Source organism: Diprion similis, chromosome 8 (assembly GCF_021155765.1).
Source record: "Diprion similis isolate iyDipSimi1 chromosome 8, iyDipSimi1.1, whole genome shotgun sequence".
NCBI classification, from domain to species: domain Eukaryota; kingdom Metazoa; phylum Arthropoda; class Insecta; order Hymenoptera; family Diprionidae; genus Diprion; species Diprion similis.
This window is the reverse complement of record NC_060112.1, coordinates 10,818,913-10,836,320: the sequence shown is the minus strand read 5'-3', so window position 1 is coordinate 10,836,320 and position 17,408 is coordinate 10,818,913. Positions and strand designations below refer to the sequence as shown.

Below are 17,408 nucleotides of genomic sequence, written 5' to 3'. Positions count from 1 at the left end.
CGACTCAAGACTACTTTGTTTTTAACTGAATAATTAGTTTGCGGTACGACGTAAAAAAAAAAATCTATCTTGATTTCGTGTATACTTAATATTATGTCCGCTGGAAAATGACTAAAAATTTTAATATCCTTGTACTCTGTTTCGTTTTCAGATCAGTACAATCATATGTATTGATGTAATTTTCAATTGGAATCTATATTTCAACAGAGAAAAAATCGACGGCATAATTTTTTGTGTTTCTTAGCCTACTGACAGTCGAATTGCAATCTGATTTTCAATAATTCAATTTCGTTGATTCATTGTCTTTATCTCAGTACCAAAATTTCGAAGCAATCCTTGGCAAAATGTTTTTACAAGGCATTGAAGGCACTGAATTCCACTCTCGAATAACCAATTTATTCAATTCGCAAATGATCCATCATGATGTAAGCGATTATTGCCGTTATGTTCCGTTCAATTTTAAAGAGTCCACATTACTTATTCGTTCGTTATGACGAAGTACTTTCTTCCTCTTGGATTCGTTTGCAGACAAGATCCAAGCAACTCATCTGAATTTAAAATTATTTCTCTTCAATATTCTTCCTCCAATTTCTCCTCCTCATAATTCACAAGAAGAAAATTATATAAATGGAGTTTAAGTCATACTTATAACTAGTGGGGATGAGAACGCCAAGACAAAAATACGATTTCATGTATTCGATCAAACGCATCGCCCCTACAGACACTTGAATTCATTTTACCCGGAGATCTCCGGAAATAGGTTTGCTCATGATGTCCGCTGAGCTACTCTGCAGGGCGTCAGTCTTGCCTGCCTGTCTTGAATAACCACGCAGAAGCTGTGAATGCCTCTTATTGAGGGAGACTCAGGGATACCGTTTCACCTGGCACAATGGACCGTAATTCGATCATTCGTTCACACGTGTTCTATTAACTCGCAGCAAAACTGGTGAAAGAAACAGCTGACAGGCTTTATGCCGATGAAATTTCACCATTAAGCCCGGCAATCAAACCTTGACAAATACGTGTTCAAATGAATATTACGTGGATCGATATGTTTTCATTTCCTTCTACTATCATGGATGCTACGATGTTCTTGCTACTTGATTGAAAACTAGCAGCGTAAGATCTATGAGTATGAATATTTGCAGAGATTAGGCAGTACATAAATTGCACAATTGGAACTAGCATTAACATGATAAATTATCATGTAACGAACATTAATTGGGTTTTATAAATTCAGGTAGCTACAATTAGAGGCTTTGAAACTCAGTGGAAGATAGATTCTATTACGTATCTATTAGATCATTTCTTTCGCATCAATTCATCGTGTTGTACATATACAAACTCGTTTTGCCTGTGCCAAGATCCATATACCTATTATATTCAGTGCTTGGCTATTGTTGGATGATTTTCCCTGCGCCATTGTATAATACTTGAATCTCTCTCGACTGATGTTTTCTCTATAAATCCCAACTAGCTAGAGTTATGAATATAAAATAAATGACTATGTATATTATTTATTGGAATTACCCACTTAAAATTGCAATTGGTCCCGAGCTAAACGTTGCCCTGATTCCAACTGTTACGTGATCAGATGCAATATAAATCGATGAGTATAAATAGACCGATACATAATGTATAAAGAATAGCGCATGATTATAAAGCAATTCCACTATACATCTCAACATACATATATATGTATATATATATATTAGGGTGGCGCAAAAAAACCGACTATTTTTTTTTATGAGTCTCGTGTGACAAAATGTTAGTTTTTGATGTTTTAAGAACCCACTCCAAAGGACAGCTCAAAAAAAAATTTTAAGAGATCAATCTAAATTTTTGAAAATGTTAAAAAACGTCAAAAAATTAAATTAAAAAAATTATATTTTCAGTATTTTGTTTGATTTTTAATTCATGTCGTGGTGTATTGTTATCGATTCTTTCTTACTGAATTAAAGAAAAAAAATTTATGAAATTTTAATATGAATATTAAAAGGTCGCTCGAAAAAATCTAAAGAAATGCGCCAAAAATTTGAAAAAAAATTATGAGCGACCTTTCATAATTCAAATTTTGAACTGAAACTTTCGGAAACTTATTTTTTTTTGTCTATAAAATTATACCGTAACGAGGAAAAAAAAACAAAATCAATTTTTGGCGATTTCTGACGTTTTAAAAAATGTGGAGTGACCTTCAAAAACTGTCCTATGTATATATATATAATCACCTGATAACTAGAAATAAGTCAGGAACTAGATATACAATACGTGACTTGAAAGATCGTTTCCCTCATTTGTCGAATACCACCTCACCCTGGATCCCGATCTTCCCGAGGTGTGATATTGATAATGAAATTTACCACCTTGGCCGGACCTTTTCGGCAAAAAGGGTGAAATGAATTCCCCTGTCCCTGTGCGGTTAAGCCTTTTAATTTTTCCAGTATATTCATCACTCGGCATCCGAGGTTGAATGCCTTTGTTTTCACCTCACCAGGGGCGTGATTTCATTCGGATCGTGCTTTATCCAGCGGGTAGCAGCATCCATGCCGCGAAAGCCCGTCGTTCATATTCATAAGGCATCCCAGTCCCAGCATCCACTGCATGCAGCATCAGTAGCGGCATCAGCGCTGCGGTGTATCGCAATATACCGATTGCCAACCGACCAATCGACCAACGTAGGACTCGCAATAAGAGCCAACGTAATTATGTACTCGGTTAGGGAATAAACATATCATACTCAGCTCAAGTCCGTGCCGAGAGGCAATTTACTCGAGAAAGTCGTAAACTTAATGGTATTGGAAATCAGAGTGTAAATCAAAGGGACTTGTGGGACTGAAATATTCTATGCAATAACCAGGAGCTCTTGGAGTATCCGCCGAATGGCTTCAAATCGTTAAGATTCTATTCACTTCTATCTTATCACGTTCCAGATAGTACACGTGTCAAAATTTTTAGTACCATTTGACTAATTAAATCCAGCGTAATGTCGACAGATGAAAATTTTGACTTAGAGTTGGCAGGAAGATAGCGAGGCACTGATTATGTGCTCTTGAGATGTGGTGATGTAGACTGTCAATAAGCGAAAAGTCGAAGCTGTGCCAACCATATTTCAACGAATGTCTTCAAAAAAGATCAAAACAATGTCAAACAAAGATTAAATATCGTGTAGAATTCTCCATAGTAAATATACTTAGTAACCTTAAAAAATCATCTGATAATTATCCAAATTTAACATTTCTTCTTGACTATTTAATTCTGCTGCCAATAAGTCAAGTGTGTTAACCACCACGTGCGTTACTTGGTATGCTTCCTTTGATTTCCAATGAACTATCTCATCGTCAGTCAGTGACTTACATTAGTTTCCAGTGACTGAAAAATTTCTTGTGGATCCCCGTGATTCCGATCCGATCATTCATTAAAAATCAGGAATAAAAGATTGAAAATCAACGTTGCCAAAGTGCTTTCCAAAAGTGTGACGCAATTTTTCTTCCCCTTTCATTGATTATCGGAATCCGATCCTGGATCCTACGAATGACAAAGTGTGACGTGGTAACCGGAAGGCCCTGCACACTGCACGTACAACTTCTGCTGTTCTGGTAGACCAGGACCACACCCTCACGAATCCGGGGCGCGTGCAACCGAGCAGCATAAATATGTATGGGACATGAATGCTCAAGTATAGTTGGGGACAGGAGTCCGCAACAAGCCTTGGCGCCATCCTCCGGCAGGTTGTACCTGATTAATTACATCCTGCGAACGCAGATGTACTATATATAGACACAGGTAGGTGCACTCATCCACCGGCTCGCGGTGATGTGCAGGGTGCAACCCTCGCAACTGCACGCGTGACACGCCCGAACGTGTGATGGGTCACGTTCTCACCTGACGATCGCATCTCCTGCAGGTCGAGAGGAGTGCGATGCACAGTTGCATCCTGGACGCAGAGTGATTCATAAATTATACCTGCCAACGACACCGATCTTTGTTACACAGCGATGCCGTGTGTACTCTTACGATTATGATGTTTAATAACCTTTGCCAACGATGTATTATGCATACGTTAGAATTATTGTCTCCAGAACGATTAATCAGCTCCACCCGAGGGGTTAATCACACTACGCAAAATGGTGGAGGTACAGTGATTACTATTACAAAGATCACATATTGATTACAATTTTTACAAAAAAAAGTTGATTGCAAAAAATTGCAAGGATTACGAAAAGTTACAAAGATTATCTGGAATTACGTAGAAGTTGCGAAAAGATAAAAAAGAATGCAGAAGTTTAAAAAGAATACATGACGTTACAAAAAACACATGAGATTACAGAAACTTGTCTACACCAGATTACAACAGTGATTAGCCCCTCGGCTGCACCTGAATTTACGCGGTTATGCGGACTTTGAATTCCGTGTGAATATAATGTATTCGTACACGATGTCCTTGCCAAGTAACATTTCATGCGGGTCGGTTCGTTGAAGAGAGATATGGGAGAGGACAGGTATTGATTTCGCCGATCTTCAAGCGAATGTAATTCGATATCTCTTTGAATTTTATGGTGACAATAAAATTTCACTTTCTTTACCGCATAGGATTGAAAGAAATTATTTGCGAAACCCGAATTAGTGTAGAAATAAATTAGATTGGGAACCGATATCAACGTCGTTTGGACAACTGTTCATAGTAAATGGTGAACAACTGTTGACATTACAACCTTCGTGTTGATAGTAACAGTACCGATTGTGGATTGCATATTTTGAGCACGTACAGTTGTAATTTGCATCGCGATGATGATCATCAACGTGATTCTCTCGATGAACCAAATACTGTGTACAGCATTTCAATCAATTGAAGGCAGTGTTTATTGATCGCTGCAAACGACAATCAGTCTTCAATTGGAAATAGAATTTACACCCTGAAGTCTTAGGTCGTCTCTGGAGCTCAGATTATTGACCTCTTTTACTCTTAATGGTTGCTTTCGCAACGCATTTACAAATTGACCTATCCATAATTAAACGTAAAACCAAATGAAAAAATGCTGTAACGTTATTTCGATTTAACAATTCATTGCAACACTGATAATTGCATATTCATTGAATCGAATATTGAGCTGAATTAGTCATGTCTGATTGCTGGCAAAACATTTTCAAGCCACAGCATGCAACCTTGCTATAATGCATCATCAGTATTGTAATTAACAAGTAATGGTAATTAGGATGGCTACAGTACAACTTGTCTAAATAATGAGCAACTGCACACAGCAATAATAATTATTTAATTAATGTTATCTGTAAGTACCTACGTTACACAAATCGTTGGGGATTCCAATACAATATTTGTTTCCTCAGCCACAAGTTCATTGATACATATCGCGACACAATCAATCAGTCTCCCTGCCTTTACTGCTTATGACTATGACCAAAAATTGGCACATAGCCATTTATTCTGCTAGGATTATATAAAGAGGCAGCACAATCACATTCCAAAGTGTCAGGACGTAGGCGCGACCTGAGTTCACTCGAGTTGTTTTCGGTGTGCATGGGTGGTTCGAATACATATATGTAGGTATAGTTATTTATTAAAACCGATAATCGGCAATTTCCCGCAACTTTTATAGGCACAAATATCGAGGGTCATGCTTCTTTCGTTGTCCCGTGAATGCTGTTGATTCAACTTCTGGAATTATGATTCAAATATCAAGTCTTTCAAACTTTAGACCCAAAACTTTTTATTTTGGGATTCTAATCCGGCAAAGTTTGAATTAGACAACTAAAAAAAGGCGAGCTTAAATCAGCAGGTTGCCAAACTTTAAAATAAAGCTAAAATAACACTAAATACAATGTTGTTAAAAAGGACTTGAAAAATATTCGTTATCTGTAGGCTGGAGAACCGAAGATAGGAGCAACAGTTTTAATATCGAAATTGTGAAAAGAAACATGCGGCATGGAAATTTGATCCATACATTCTATCCTGCGGGATTCGGTCCGGTCGAATCTATACCCGATCCGAGAGGTCGTAACGTGCGGATATACGACTCTGCATCCTGTAGGTACGTGTTGGCGCAGGGTACTGGCTGTAAACAACGGGATAATATACTTGCTTCGTATATGTACACTGGTTCTAGTAGCCTATTTCCGACCCTAGTGCAGACATTCTCAATGCATATGGTCCGTTTCTGTGTACATCACACGTGCATGGCCTACGTGCACTGGTCAGCCAATCAACACGTACAAATTTGAACACGCACGTAATAGTCTTAGTTGGTTTATAGCTTTCCGAAAAGCATTTTCGAGTTTCATTTAGTCCACTTTATTGATTGACTCAGGATGCAATTAGTACGTGTTATGCTTCGCAGTTCCAGAAACTATTTCAAATGAAATATCTTTCTGCCGAAGGAACAGACTTTTATTAATGAAATTATTTTTATTAACCTGATTATATGTCTGTCTATACGGTTCGTCAGATAAACTGTGCGGAATTTTTTTGACGTTCAAGTGAGAGCAAAAAGTAACAAGTTCAGCGGTTTGGGTTGTATTAAAAGTTAGAAAGTGAGAAAAAAACGTTTGAAAGATTTTCAGTAACCTAATTTACGACGATGGAAGTTAACGCGAATTAGATAACATCTAGACTATGTAATGGAAACGATTTTAAGCAAATTCCAAAGACACAACTGAAAAGTTGACGTTGACATGATGTTCAAAATCATAAAACTTGTATTTTTCATCCTATCCCAACGTTTTCGGACTCATTTATTTGGCTAACTAGATTTTAATCCACTCTGGTACCAACTATTCATGACATTTTGTTCCTCAGACAATCTTCAAAAATATAAGCCCAAAAACATCCGAATCGGTTTAAAAATAGAAGAGTTTAATCATTTCGTAGGTATATTAGTAATAAAACCTTTTCTTTAATTGTTGCCATCTTAGCTTTGAAACGCTTCTCTCGCTTTTCCTGGCTTATAATTAATACCGAAACACTACGTTCACCCAAAGGGTTCAGAATTCTCAACATTCACCGCACGTTGAAATTTCCGCGTGTTTTTCCCCCGTGGAATAGTGGCGCCGCATTTGAAGCTGGTAGTAAGTGTAATTACTTTGTCAGTTGAGCACGTAATAGAGAAGTTTAATGTACTGCAGGGTGTCAGTTTCGCATCAAATTTGAAATCTCATAGCCTCACACGTAACTGTCAGCGGTTGTGAACAATCCGGTGTCTAGGCGTTCGCGTTCCGAGGGTTCTTGCATTATCATATGTACACATGTCTCGAATCCCCGCCCTCGACTACACGCGGGTCTACCTAGGTGTTACGTCGAGTGTACACATGTATACATAATTAATGCGGGTTATAAAACATTCAATTAGGGTCAGGCCCTGATGACTCCGTTGTTCGCGTCTGTCGAAACTGCGATTATTTTAATAATAAAGATTTATAATGCCCATGACCATGGCAATGATGGAGAAGAATCAGAAGCACAATCCAAAGCAGCAACAGGAAGTAAAAAGAACCAGAAAATTTAGTTTAAACACTGTTTGTACTTCGATGGGTTATGATCCTTGCATGAATCCGTTGTATCACCGTGTAAGTTTTAGCTTTCTACCACGAGTTTCTGGTCAAAGTCATCTTCAGGGAAACAAATCTTTGAGAAGAAAAGTTTTGTTTCTTGCGTCCGAGAAATATTTTCGAATAATTTATTCTAGTGAAAATATCTATGTATGGGTTATTGCACAAGGGATTCATGGGGCTATCAGTCAGCTGAGAGCATGAAAGCAGAACGATATGTTTCGACCTATCGCAGAAGAAAGATTTTCTTTATCAGTTACATCCAGCCATGCGTAAACCAGGGATCACAAAAGGGTCGCCCTTTCAAATGATAAGCATTTTTTATTTGTAAATTCTTACCAGTTCAGGTGAATATTATGCGCTTGTTTGTTTCAAGATAACCCGAAAATTGAGCCGCCGCAAGTTTATGAGGTTACTGAATCTAAGTACAACTTTAGAATTGAAAAATACAAAATAATGGAGATTTGAAGGCTGTTTATATTCTGAAAGTATTGAAAAACCAAAAATGAAAAAAGTCGCTACTAAAATTGAACATTTGATGCAAGTTCTGATATTAAATTTCATTACAAAACAATGTTGAAGCCCATTTATTAAGAAATTTGTTTCTGTAGAACTTGAACATATTTTCTATCAAAATCGCAAAACATTACACGAATTTCCGCATCACATACTGCATAAGCCCTGCATAATTAATCCACACGCCATATTACATGAACTTGCTGAATACCGCGATAAATTTTGTTTATAGATGCTTGAAATTCAAGGGGCTAATACTTCACTGTATCTGGAAGTTAATACAGTAATTTGGCGAACCATTGCTGCAGAGAATCCGGGGCAATGTTCAGACTTACACTCCGAAAGTGCATACTCCGCGCTAAATACGCCCAACAACGGATCAGCGTTACAGAGAATGAGATATAGACGCCCGAATAGGAGGCTAATAGAAGGAGCAACTATAACTCGGATTTAATGTCCCATTAATTCCGACGTCGATCATCCCCGTTCATCAGTTCCCTGGCTAATAAGCCCTCCCTCGAGTCAATACTTCTTCGGTGCCTCACTTTTTCGAGACGTCTGCTGCTCGGTGCACAGTTGCTCCGATCAGGCAGCGAAGAAATTGTCGCCTTCCTACCTCGTCTATATACAGACTTGTTCGTTTTTTGTCGATTTGGGGAGATTGGTAGGTACTCGGCAGTTTATTTAATCGAATCTTGCTGAGTCGCTCCGAATCCATCTGGATTTCGGATTTCCCATTTCGTGTGTCCGCCGCGTTATTCCACCTCTTTACTGTATTACTCCGCGTTCGTAAAACTGTTACTATTACATTTCGGTGCGCATAGTTAACTTTAACAAATTAAGAGGGTATTCTGGTCTAGAGGCTTGAATTTGAGGCATTTTTTAAAGTGAGATAAAAAAAAAAAAAAAAAGAAAAAACTGTTTCATATTTTAAAAACGGAAAAAAAAAAATCAGAAATTCGTAGAGTTGTAGGCTGGTGAAGTGGGGGCTACAAAAAAAGATTGCATCCTGTTCGACGTGTTTTAAACCTTTACAGTAGTCTGAAACAAAAAAACTTGAAAAACTCGTAATTAATAAAGATGTCGCTATGGTTTTACCCTTGGAGGAAAAAAAAAATTCACAAAATGGTGACGATATGGAAAAAAATTTGTTTTACTTGATTTCTTTTTACCTTTCCGAATTTTTCAAAAATACTTTAAAAAAATTTTTCCAAATCCAAGGGTCAAACTATAGAGGGATACAAAAAGAAGATTTTCACCAAATTTCAATAGAATTGTTGAAGTAGAAGTTGACATCTCATGTCGACCAGTTCGAAAAAGTAGTTTCGGGAAAAACGCGTTTAAAGATTCGTTCCGGCCGGACCGGTTTAGTTGGTATGTGACAAAATTAACCGTAACTCCGAAAATAATTTTAATTTCTAAAAATTCTCTTAGAGGCTTATTCTTGAAGGTCTAAACTTTGAAAATGAGGAGATAAAAATAATCGATTTTTTCAAATTTCTAGACCAGAATACCCCCTTAAGGGTTACACATGGATAGCGATAAATTACCGACGTTAACGAAGAATCAGGCTTCTCGAAATTCACTTTAGAATTATCCAAATTTTGAAGTTAGTGACCGTTGAGAATTCATGTTAGGCGATTTTCGTCGAGTTCGGTCAAGGAAGAGACATGTTCTTTAAAGCAATGATTTATTGCAACGTTTCGATCGAGCTGCAGTCGATCATCTTCAGGCTACTGTGTAGCAATGAGCAAAAACAAAAAAATAAGAAACTGCAGGATATTGTTTCGTTTCGTTATTCCCACCTATACTTAATACTAACATTTGTTTTAACTAACTTTAGGATAATCGACATTCGTAATTGCAGAAAACAATGAATACTTGTTCAGAAAATCCGATTGAATATTCTATTGCTTATGGTGTTCTAACTTTAGTCGAAAAAGTGAGGAAGTGAAACAGTGGCTGAGTATTATCTAAATAACATTTCATTTAAATGTTATTGAGAGATTTTTTGTATATCCACTGATCGTACGATTTCTGAGGTTTTCATTTTAATTGAGTTGGAAAACCCAATCCACCGAAAATAAATCGGAAAAATAATAAAATCGTACGCTTCGTTAGAAAATACAGCAATGTTAAAAACATTTCACGTCTGTGAATTTTTAGTTGATTTATTTACCGAAAAGATAAGCGTTTTTTCTTTTTTATTGAAATTGAATAAACAACAACACCGCCTCTCCAAAATAGTTTCACCGTTCTTGTAAACCTTTAGGAGTTCAAATAAAAAATGTTCTACCAATTGAATTTAACTCGTCCAAATTCATGCGTTGTTGCAAACTGTGGTTAAACCGTTATTCGACGATTTTTATTGATTTGACACGTTCTGATTAAACGTGGAATAAAAATATGTAAATACTGATGAAGAACAATTTGTCAGAGAACCAATAACAAACTCGAATCGCTCAAACAGATGGATAAAACTACTTATAATTCATTCAAAGCCTGCACAACGAGGTTATTACAAATCTCCGAAACAGGTGAGACGGGAAAGTTTTTCCGGCGTTGATAAATTGCTTAAAATTATTCGATTTAGAAAATATTCGTAACAAATACAGCCTATGCACTGATCAAACAAAGGACATGATGGATTCGAACGGGGAAAAAACAAACAACCTGATATATCAAGGGACAGGAAAGTGTCTCGTGCTAAGTGTGGTCGAAAGAAAAAATCACGTGCGAGACGCAGTTTTCGCGTCTTCTTTACCGCGAAGAGCAGCTTTTGGTCGTTCGGAATTTTGACCCCCAACCAAATAACGTTCAGGAACGTTAATAAGATAGTTTTGAAGTAACATCCAATTTCGACAAAAAACATTAGTTTGATAATGAATTTTTACTATAAAAGTTTGTTTCTTCAAGTTTTAATCAGAATCCTACCTCAAAATTAATTTTTTTTTGTTATAATTTGTCGTTAAACAAGCAAAAAAACAATCTGTTTGGTTCGAATCAGCTCAGAAATTTCCGAAATAACATGCAAATGGCGATAATGTCCACGTACGACTCGCATGATGGTAGTCAATAAATTGTCAACTTTTAGCCGTAGAAAAATGGCGTCAGATTATAAAATGTGCCTTCACATTCGCGAATATCGATGACAAGTATTCGCATCCGCATTTGCATTTGAGAATACTTTAAATTTTAAGTTCGTTACATCACGAGCTTACAGGTAACACTCATTTCCTCATTTCCTGAAAGTCTTCTAAAACACGCTTGAAATAATAAATTTATGATATATTCATTAAAATTTAAGCATCCATCTTGAAGAAAAAGGTTGTTAGGTAGCTCTACGATGTTTCAAAAACAGTTTGACCGATTGCTTTGAAATTTTAATGGTAGATCCGGCACGTGTATAGTCGTAGGATGGAGTAGAATCATTTGAAAATTCCATGATTTTTTTCGGTAATTGTGCTTTTTGAAAAAAAAAAATGAATTGTAACATTTCATGATTTTATGTTCACAAGTGCCGCAAGTGCACAGAAAAGCAAAAGATGGATTACCACACTGCAGTTCAATGGTACTTGGAAAATAAACGGGATGAGTGGGAAGTTCTGATCGCGAAACTTACTCAAGATGCCCAAAATATGAAACACTGAGAAATCATATTTACTTAATGAAGGAAATGGACGTGGATGCTGAAGAAATATCGATCCGCGATAGATGTTAGCTGAGTGAAAACTTGGTATTCTGATATCAAGTAAATCAAGTAAAGAATACGAATTTGACTGACTGCTTGCACCGTTTATTGCCAGTTGCCAAGCTCCAACCGTCACAATCAAGTTAGACAGTTCTAATTGGCTAGCAAAACATCAAGGGTCAAAGTGGAACGTCGTGTTAAAATGCTTGCGATTAGAAGCTCGTTAGTTTCGAGTATCGTTTGAGGATTGCACCGAGTTCACTTTTTGTACCTTGACTTTGATGTTTGGATGACTTTAGTAACGACCATGTACGTACCTACAATTCATGTATCAGACATCCTCCATCTCATCTAAGAACTTACTTTATGCACCTACTTGTTTGCAGTACTTATGAAACTGTGACTAGAGTACCAGGGAATTCTTTTTTGACTTATATGACGCGCTGTTCGGATAGCCAACGATTTATTTTCGCTCGAATCACCGAGAGTTGATTTCGACAAGTGAGGAACATTTATTACAACTAGTCTGCCTGCCTGCGTTATATAAAAGTAATTTCCGGCCGAAAGTAATTTTCTTTCCAAAAAGTAAAAATCATATCTGCTTCAGAGTGATAATTGCAGAACCGAATTTCTATTCGAGTTAAATTTCGAGAGGGTCAATCCGTCCGTCCTTTGGAAGATATCTGGACAAATATCGTTCCCGGGTAGAGACATTTGTCAAAGAGAGCTGCTGCAGAGGCTACGAAGGTCATGGCCCTCGTCACTCGAGATGAACAGATTATCCGCAACGTTCACGGTTCCGCCATCAGGACACGCCTGCACGCGTGTATTCGCCCGCTCCTGCGGGTGTCCGAGACGCTCGGGGGTCATGCGTGGCACGTCACGGACACGAAACTCTAAACCCGGGTGTGGTTTCGTTCCAAAGTGAGCTTGCTCGGATGAAAATTATTGCCAGCTGCCGGGATTTCCGCCCCCTCAATCCCGCCAACTTCTCTCCATCACCGCGTGTCAACAACAGCCTTTAATTACTATTGCAGCAAGTGCTTATGGTTAGTCACCTTCGTGAGACTGTTTCAAGTGAGGGAAATACTTTCCCTCTGTCGAAACAAGCCTTCATTTTTTACCGATGATCAAAACCCCTCGAAGTATTTGGGTTTTTATCTCAACTCTAACAGCTGATGACTATTGAAATTCAAGTAACTTGTGATAAACCATTATTTCAGTGTGTGGCAGTTTTTTTTTTTTGCACAATTTTAAAAAATAATGGTGTCGTATAGTTCGGTAGTTGAACCGGTTTCTTTTTTTCCCATGAGGCATCTCTCACAAGGAACGTACCTGAGGTATACCTCAAGCGTTTTCTCCATTTCGTGATGTGTAGTATATATCAAAAAACAATAAACACGTCTTTTTTACGTGATAATTAAGCCATTAAGCCATTAGTTAGGCCAACGTATAAAACCCACCCTGAAGCATATCACCAGAAACCGATATTCTAGGCTTTTTCGATAATTGACGCTTATTTAATTTGGTGAAATCAAATGGACATTATTCACTATGAACAGACGATAATATGCACCGCAATTTTCGGGGGTAAACCTGAGGCGTTTTTTTTTCCCATTGAATGGCCAAATTGCTAGTAAAAAATACGCGTCTGGTGTCTTTTGATCTCCTGCAACATGTCATACAATAAAGAAAATCGATTGTCAAACTTGAGTTAGTTCAAGTTACTTCCCTTACTTCGAGAACGTTTCTAGTCTTGCAGAAAAGGAAAATAAAGAAAAGAAAATAGTGTCCCAATCTGAAAGGCCGTTATCAACTCTTAAATTAGCAAACTCACCGGTGTCGGTACTCCCTGGCAGTAAGATGGCGTCATCCCGGAACCAAGATGTGACCGTCAAGTGCTCCTTGACGTCTTCGCGTGCGGTGCAGGACAAAACGGCGTTGCATCCTGTCACCACGGGAGCTCTGTTCACCCTTACGTCGTATCCGGAAACGGTTAGTACTGAAAGAGGAAATATCTCAGAGTAAATCAGCTGATGTGTACGTACAACACAATGTTCTTGGAAAAATTGTAGTTACATATAGAAAGAATAGTATCAGGGAGAATTTACGTTCTAATTAGTTTAAAAAATTGATGGAAACTCTGGGTGAAAAGTCGCGAAACTTTGATGTTGGTCGGCGGAACGAGAACTGATGAGAGATTATGAGCTTTGACTCAGGGGTACAATCTTCAGCCGAAATTAAAGCCAAACTCCGAAAGTCTGAGGCTTTGGATCATTCGGGGATAGGCCGCGTGAAAAACACGCGTGCAATGATTTACGGACCTACGTAACAGACTTTTACCTTGACTTGTACTAGTCTCAAAGGTTTTTGCGCGTCATATTTCTACCGATGTTGATAATTAAATCTCAGCAGATGGTACTCCGACAATCGCAAGCTTTTTACAGAATATTCTCCCGGCTTTAAGTCAATTTCGATTCGCAATTTAAGAAATAGAAAACCATTGAATATAGCTGACTGATTTTTGAAATTTCCTTAATGGCTTAAATCTGAAAATCATTCACATCTGGTGCTTTTTTATAGTATAGTTGATTTGATGGTAAAAATTTTTGTGCTGTTCACACTTTCTGTATGTTACAGATAAAAAAATATTAGTTTTCGTTAACTACTATTTTGATAAACATCTTCTTTTTATGAATTGACGCTTGACTTGTAAAAGAAATGGGATTCAATAACGGCATGAAACTTTAAGATAATTTCAAGTTTTTTCATTATCACTGTTAATTTCCGTCATTATACCACAATTCCAGAATTTTCGCGATGACTAAATTCTCTGACCGATTTTCTCGACATAAACAGAGTCACAGAAAATGAGAAAACGAGAGAAGAACCTTCGGCCGAGAATCAGAAGAGAAAAATAAAACTCCGGCGCGGAAATTCCCCGTAGTGTTCACACGTGCGTTTGGTTTGTTATATATCGTTTAGGGGTGGAAATGCCTGGCGCCCAGAGGGATTACAAGCCCATTTCGCTCCTGAATAAGGATCATGCTAGGACAGAGAGATCAAGATTAATGATGACCCTAATCCGTAATCCGATTTAATTAGCCATAGCAAGTTCGTTGGAGGTATCTTACAAGTATATATACAATCTGTTCGATACGTTCGTGTGGCAGGACACTTCCCTCTCCAAGGTAGTGGCAAAATTCAAAAATCTGCTACCTTCAATTTTCCGACGATCGCGTTTCTCCCAGTGGATTTTTCATTGAAGGACCACTTCGTCCTGCTGAAGTCGATGATTCAGACTGTCCTTGGAATCAGCATTCGACAAGTCAACCGAGTTCCAAGCTGCTCCACATGGTGGCCTTGGAACTCGCCCAAATTGGCGAGTCAGAAGGTCAAACGGTGAACAAACGGAAATGAGATTTCCGTCATCCGTCGTTTTTCTCCAATCTTATCTCACTCCGGCAGTTTAAGGTCACCGATTCGCGACCTCCCACCTCTTGGTCACACGTGGACTTCAGCTTGATTTGAACGGAACGTGAGCGCGTCGATGAAAAGAAAGCTTAGCAAAACCTAATCCGGCCAGCTAACGTCGGGCATTAAGCTGGTGGTAATCAGAAAGATGAAGAAGAAGAAGAAGAAGAAGAAGCTCGGGGGAAACAAGACGAAGGATGAGAAAAATCCGGCGCCCCGAGGCGTCGACAGAGGCTACGTGACCTCGATTGGTGGAACCCACTACAAGCACCGTCGCAAAGAATTCTATAGAATGCGAGACGTCCTGGAGATCAAAGAAGTCCACGTCTGTCGGTGCCATGCTCGACCCACCTTGAAATGGTCCACCTCATTCCCCCGCGACTAGAAACCTTACTTTTCCCATGCATCGTTCGAGCAAGTGACTTGCTTGTCAGGTGTAAGGTGTTGATTGACATCTCTCAAGTCTTAGATTCGAGACTCAAGTGACCCGAGCATCGCGGTCCCTCAAGTATTGTGAGGAAGAAGCTGTCGAACTGTGAATGTGTGTGAGGCTTGTATTTAATATTCAGTATCGGACCTTCTTTGTCTAGGACGTGACCAGATTTAGAGTTTTGTGGATTCTTCACCCCGTGACGCATGTCTAGAGTTTCTTCATCCTGACAGTCTTCTCTTTTTCCTCTCCTACCTGGAAGAACTACAATTTCACGTCCCACTGCGTGCTGGGCAGTTTCTACTCTGAAGAGATCTAGAATCTGTGGAATTCGGAAAGCTACGTTCAATTATTTACGCGTGTGCGTATTTCCACTTTCGCTCGTCTTTTTCGCAAGATGGATAAGTAGTTCAGTCAGACACATTAAAGAAGGATTCCACCTAACTATATATAACGTCAGCGTAAGACATGTTGGTGTTAAAATTGACCGTTGTCAAGAAATAAAAAACAATTTTCGTTGTCAATTGGAAAATTTAACCTGAAACAGCTTTAACTTGTCACAAAACTGCCGTCAAGTATTACATAGTCTATAGAAATGCAGACTGAGTGTTCTTTCAAAGGTCAGAAACACAAATCCCATGGTACTTGGGGTTCTTACGTTTCTCATAAAAGTTACTTCCGATGAAGACTTCCAGAAGTGACGTACTCTCGTATTTATCCACGAGGAAAAGGAAAAAAAAAAAAAAATCAGCCATACATCGGAGGCTGAAAGACTGACAATGAGTAAAACCAAACCGTGTCCAATGCCACGACTAACCCGAGAAACCGCAGAGACGGTGGGAATGGAAATCGAAGATATCCAATCCTGGCTGCCGCACAATATCCCGCTGGTCCACATCTCCTATAGAACCGTCTATTCTCTATTTCCGGGTATGGATCGCGGGGTGGTCGGGATGGGAAATGAGCTTCGCGTAAGGGAGAAGAAGAATCCTCGATCTCAGCGATCGGTGGGTTCCCTCAATTTCCGCTCGAAATCGTAGCTAGTTCATTTACTCCGAAACCTTGCTCTGAGGTACCTGCTGAGTTACAAATGGCTGTCCACCACAGTCCTGCTCCGGATCAACTAACTGATTCCCATTCGATTGATTCTCGCATCACGGTAGAATATTTATATGTGCCTTGAAAACAGATTGCTCTTTTATGCAAGTCTGTGATATATGGAAACCGTGAAACTTACGAAACAATATTGAACAACTGCACACTGACATTCTGAAAGAAAGATTCTTTTTTTGTGACGGGGGTTCCATTTCATCAGACGTACAAATGGAGAGGAATAAGAAAAAGAATTAGAGAAGACGCGGAGAAGAATGGATAAAAAAAAAGGTGCTGCTAAAAACCAGTTGGTGGTAGTTGAAATAGCCATTTTCGCTTCATCGGTTCCTACTTTTTATAGAACATTTCTCACGAAACAAGACGTGATCCTCAAGTTTTACGTCCTCTTAGTTTCCAAAAATGAATTAGTGGATACCCACTGATGAACAGTGAATAATACACTCACCCGCACTTTAACCAATGAAATGTTACTATTCGTTCAGATGTTTTTCAAAATTACCACTGTATTAAGCCACTGAGATTGAAACTGCGTCAAAACAGAAACTGATCAAATAAAAAACTATTGTTCAACATTTATTATTTTATGACTGTGCAGGTGCATTTTTATCCTGGAACAAATTGGCG

General features: G+C 38.5%; 1 protein-coding gene across 5 annotated transcripts in view; it reads right to left on the bottom strand.

Moving 5' to 3' along the window:
- The window catches only part of LOC124409185 (Down syndrome cell adhesion molecule-like protein Dscam2), a 167,103-nt gene that overhangs the window by 22,750 nt on the left and 126,945 nt on the right, over positions 1-17,408 (bottom strand). For all 5 annotated transcript variants that reach the window (XR_006929497.1, XM_046886621.1, XM_046886620.1 and 2 more), the window contains exon 6: positions 13,605-13,769. Coding sequence is in view for 4 of the 5 variants with exons in the window: in XM_046886621.1 (XP_046742577.1) it covers positions 13,605-13,769 (165 nt within the window). In the remaining variant the exon portion in view is untranslated. The remainder of the gene's footprint in view (positions 1-13,604; positions 13,770-17,408) is intronic.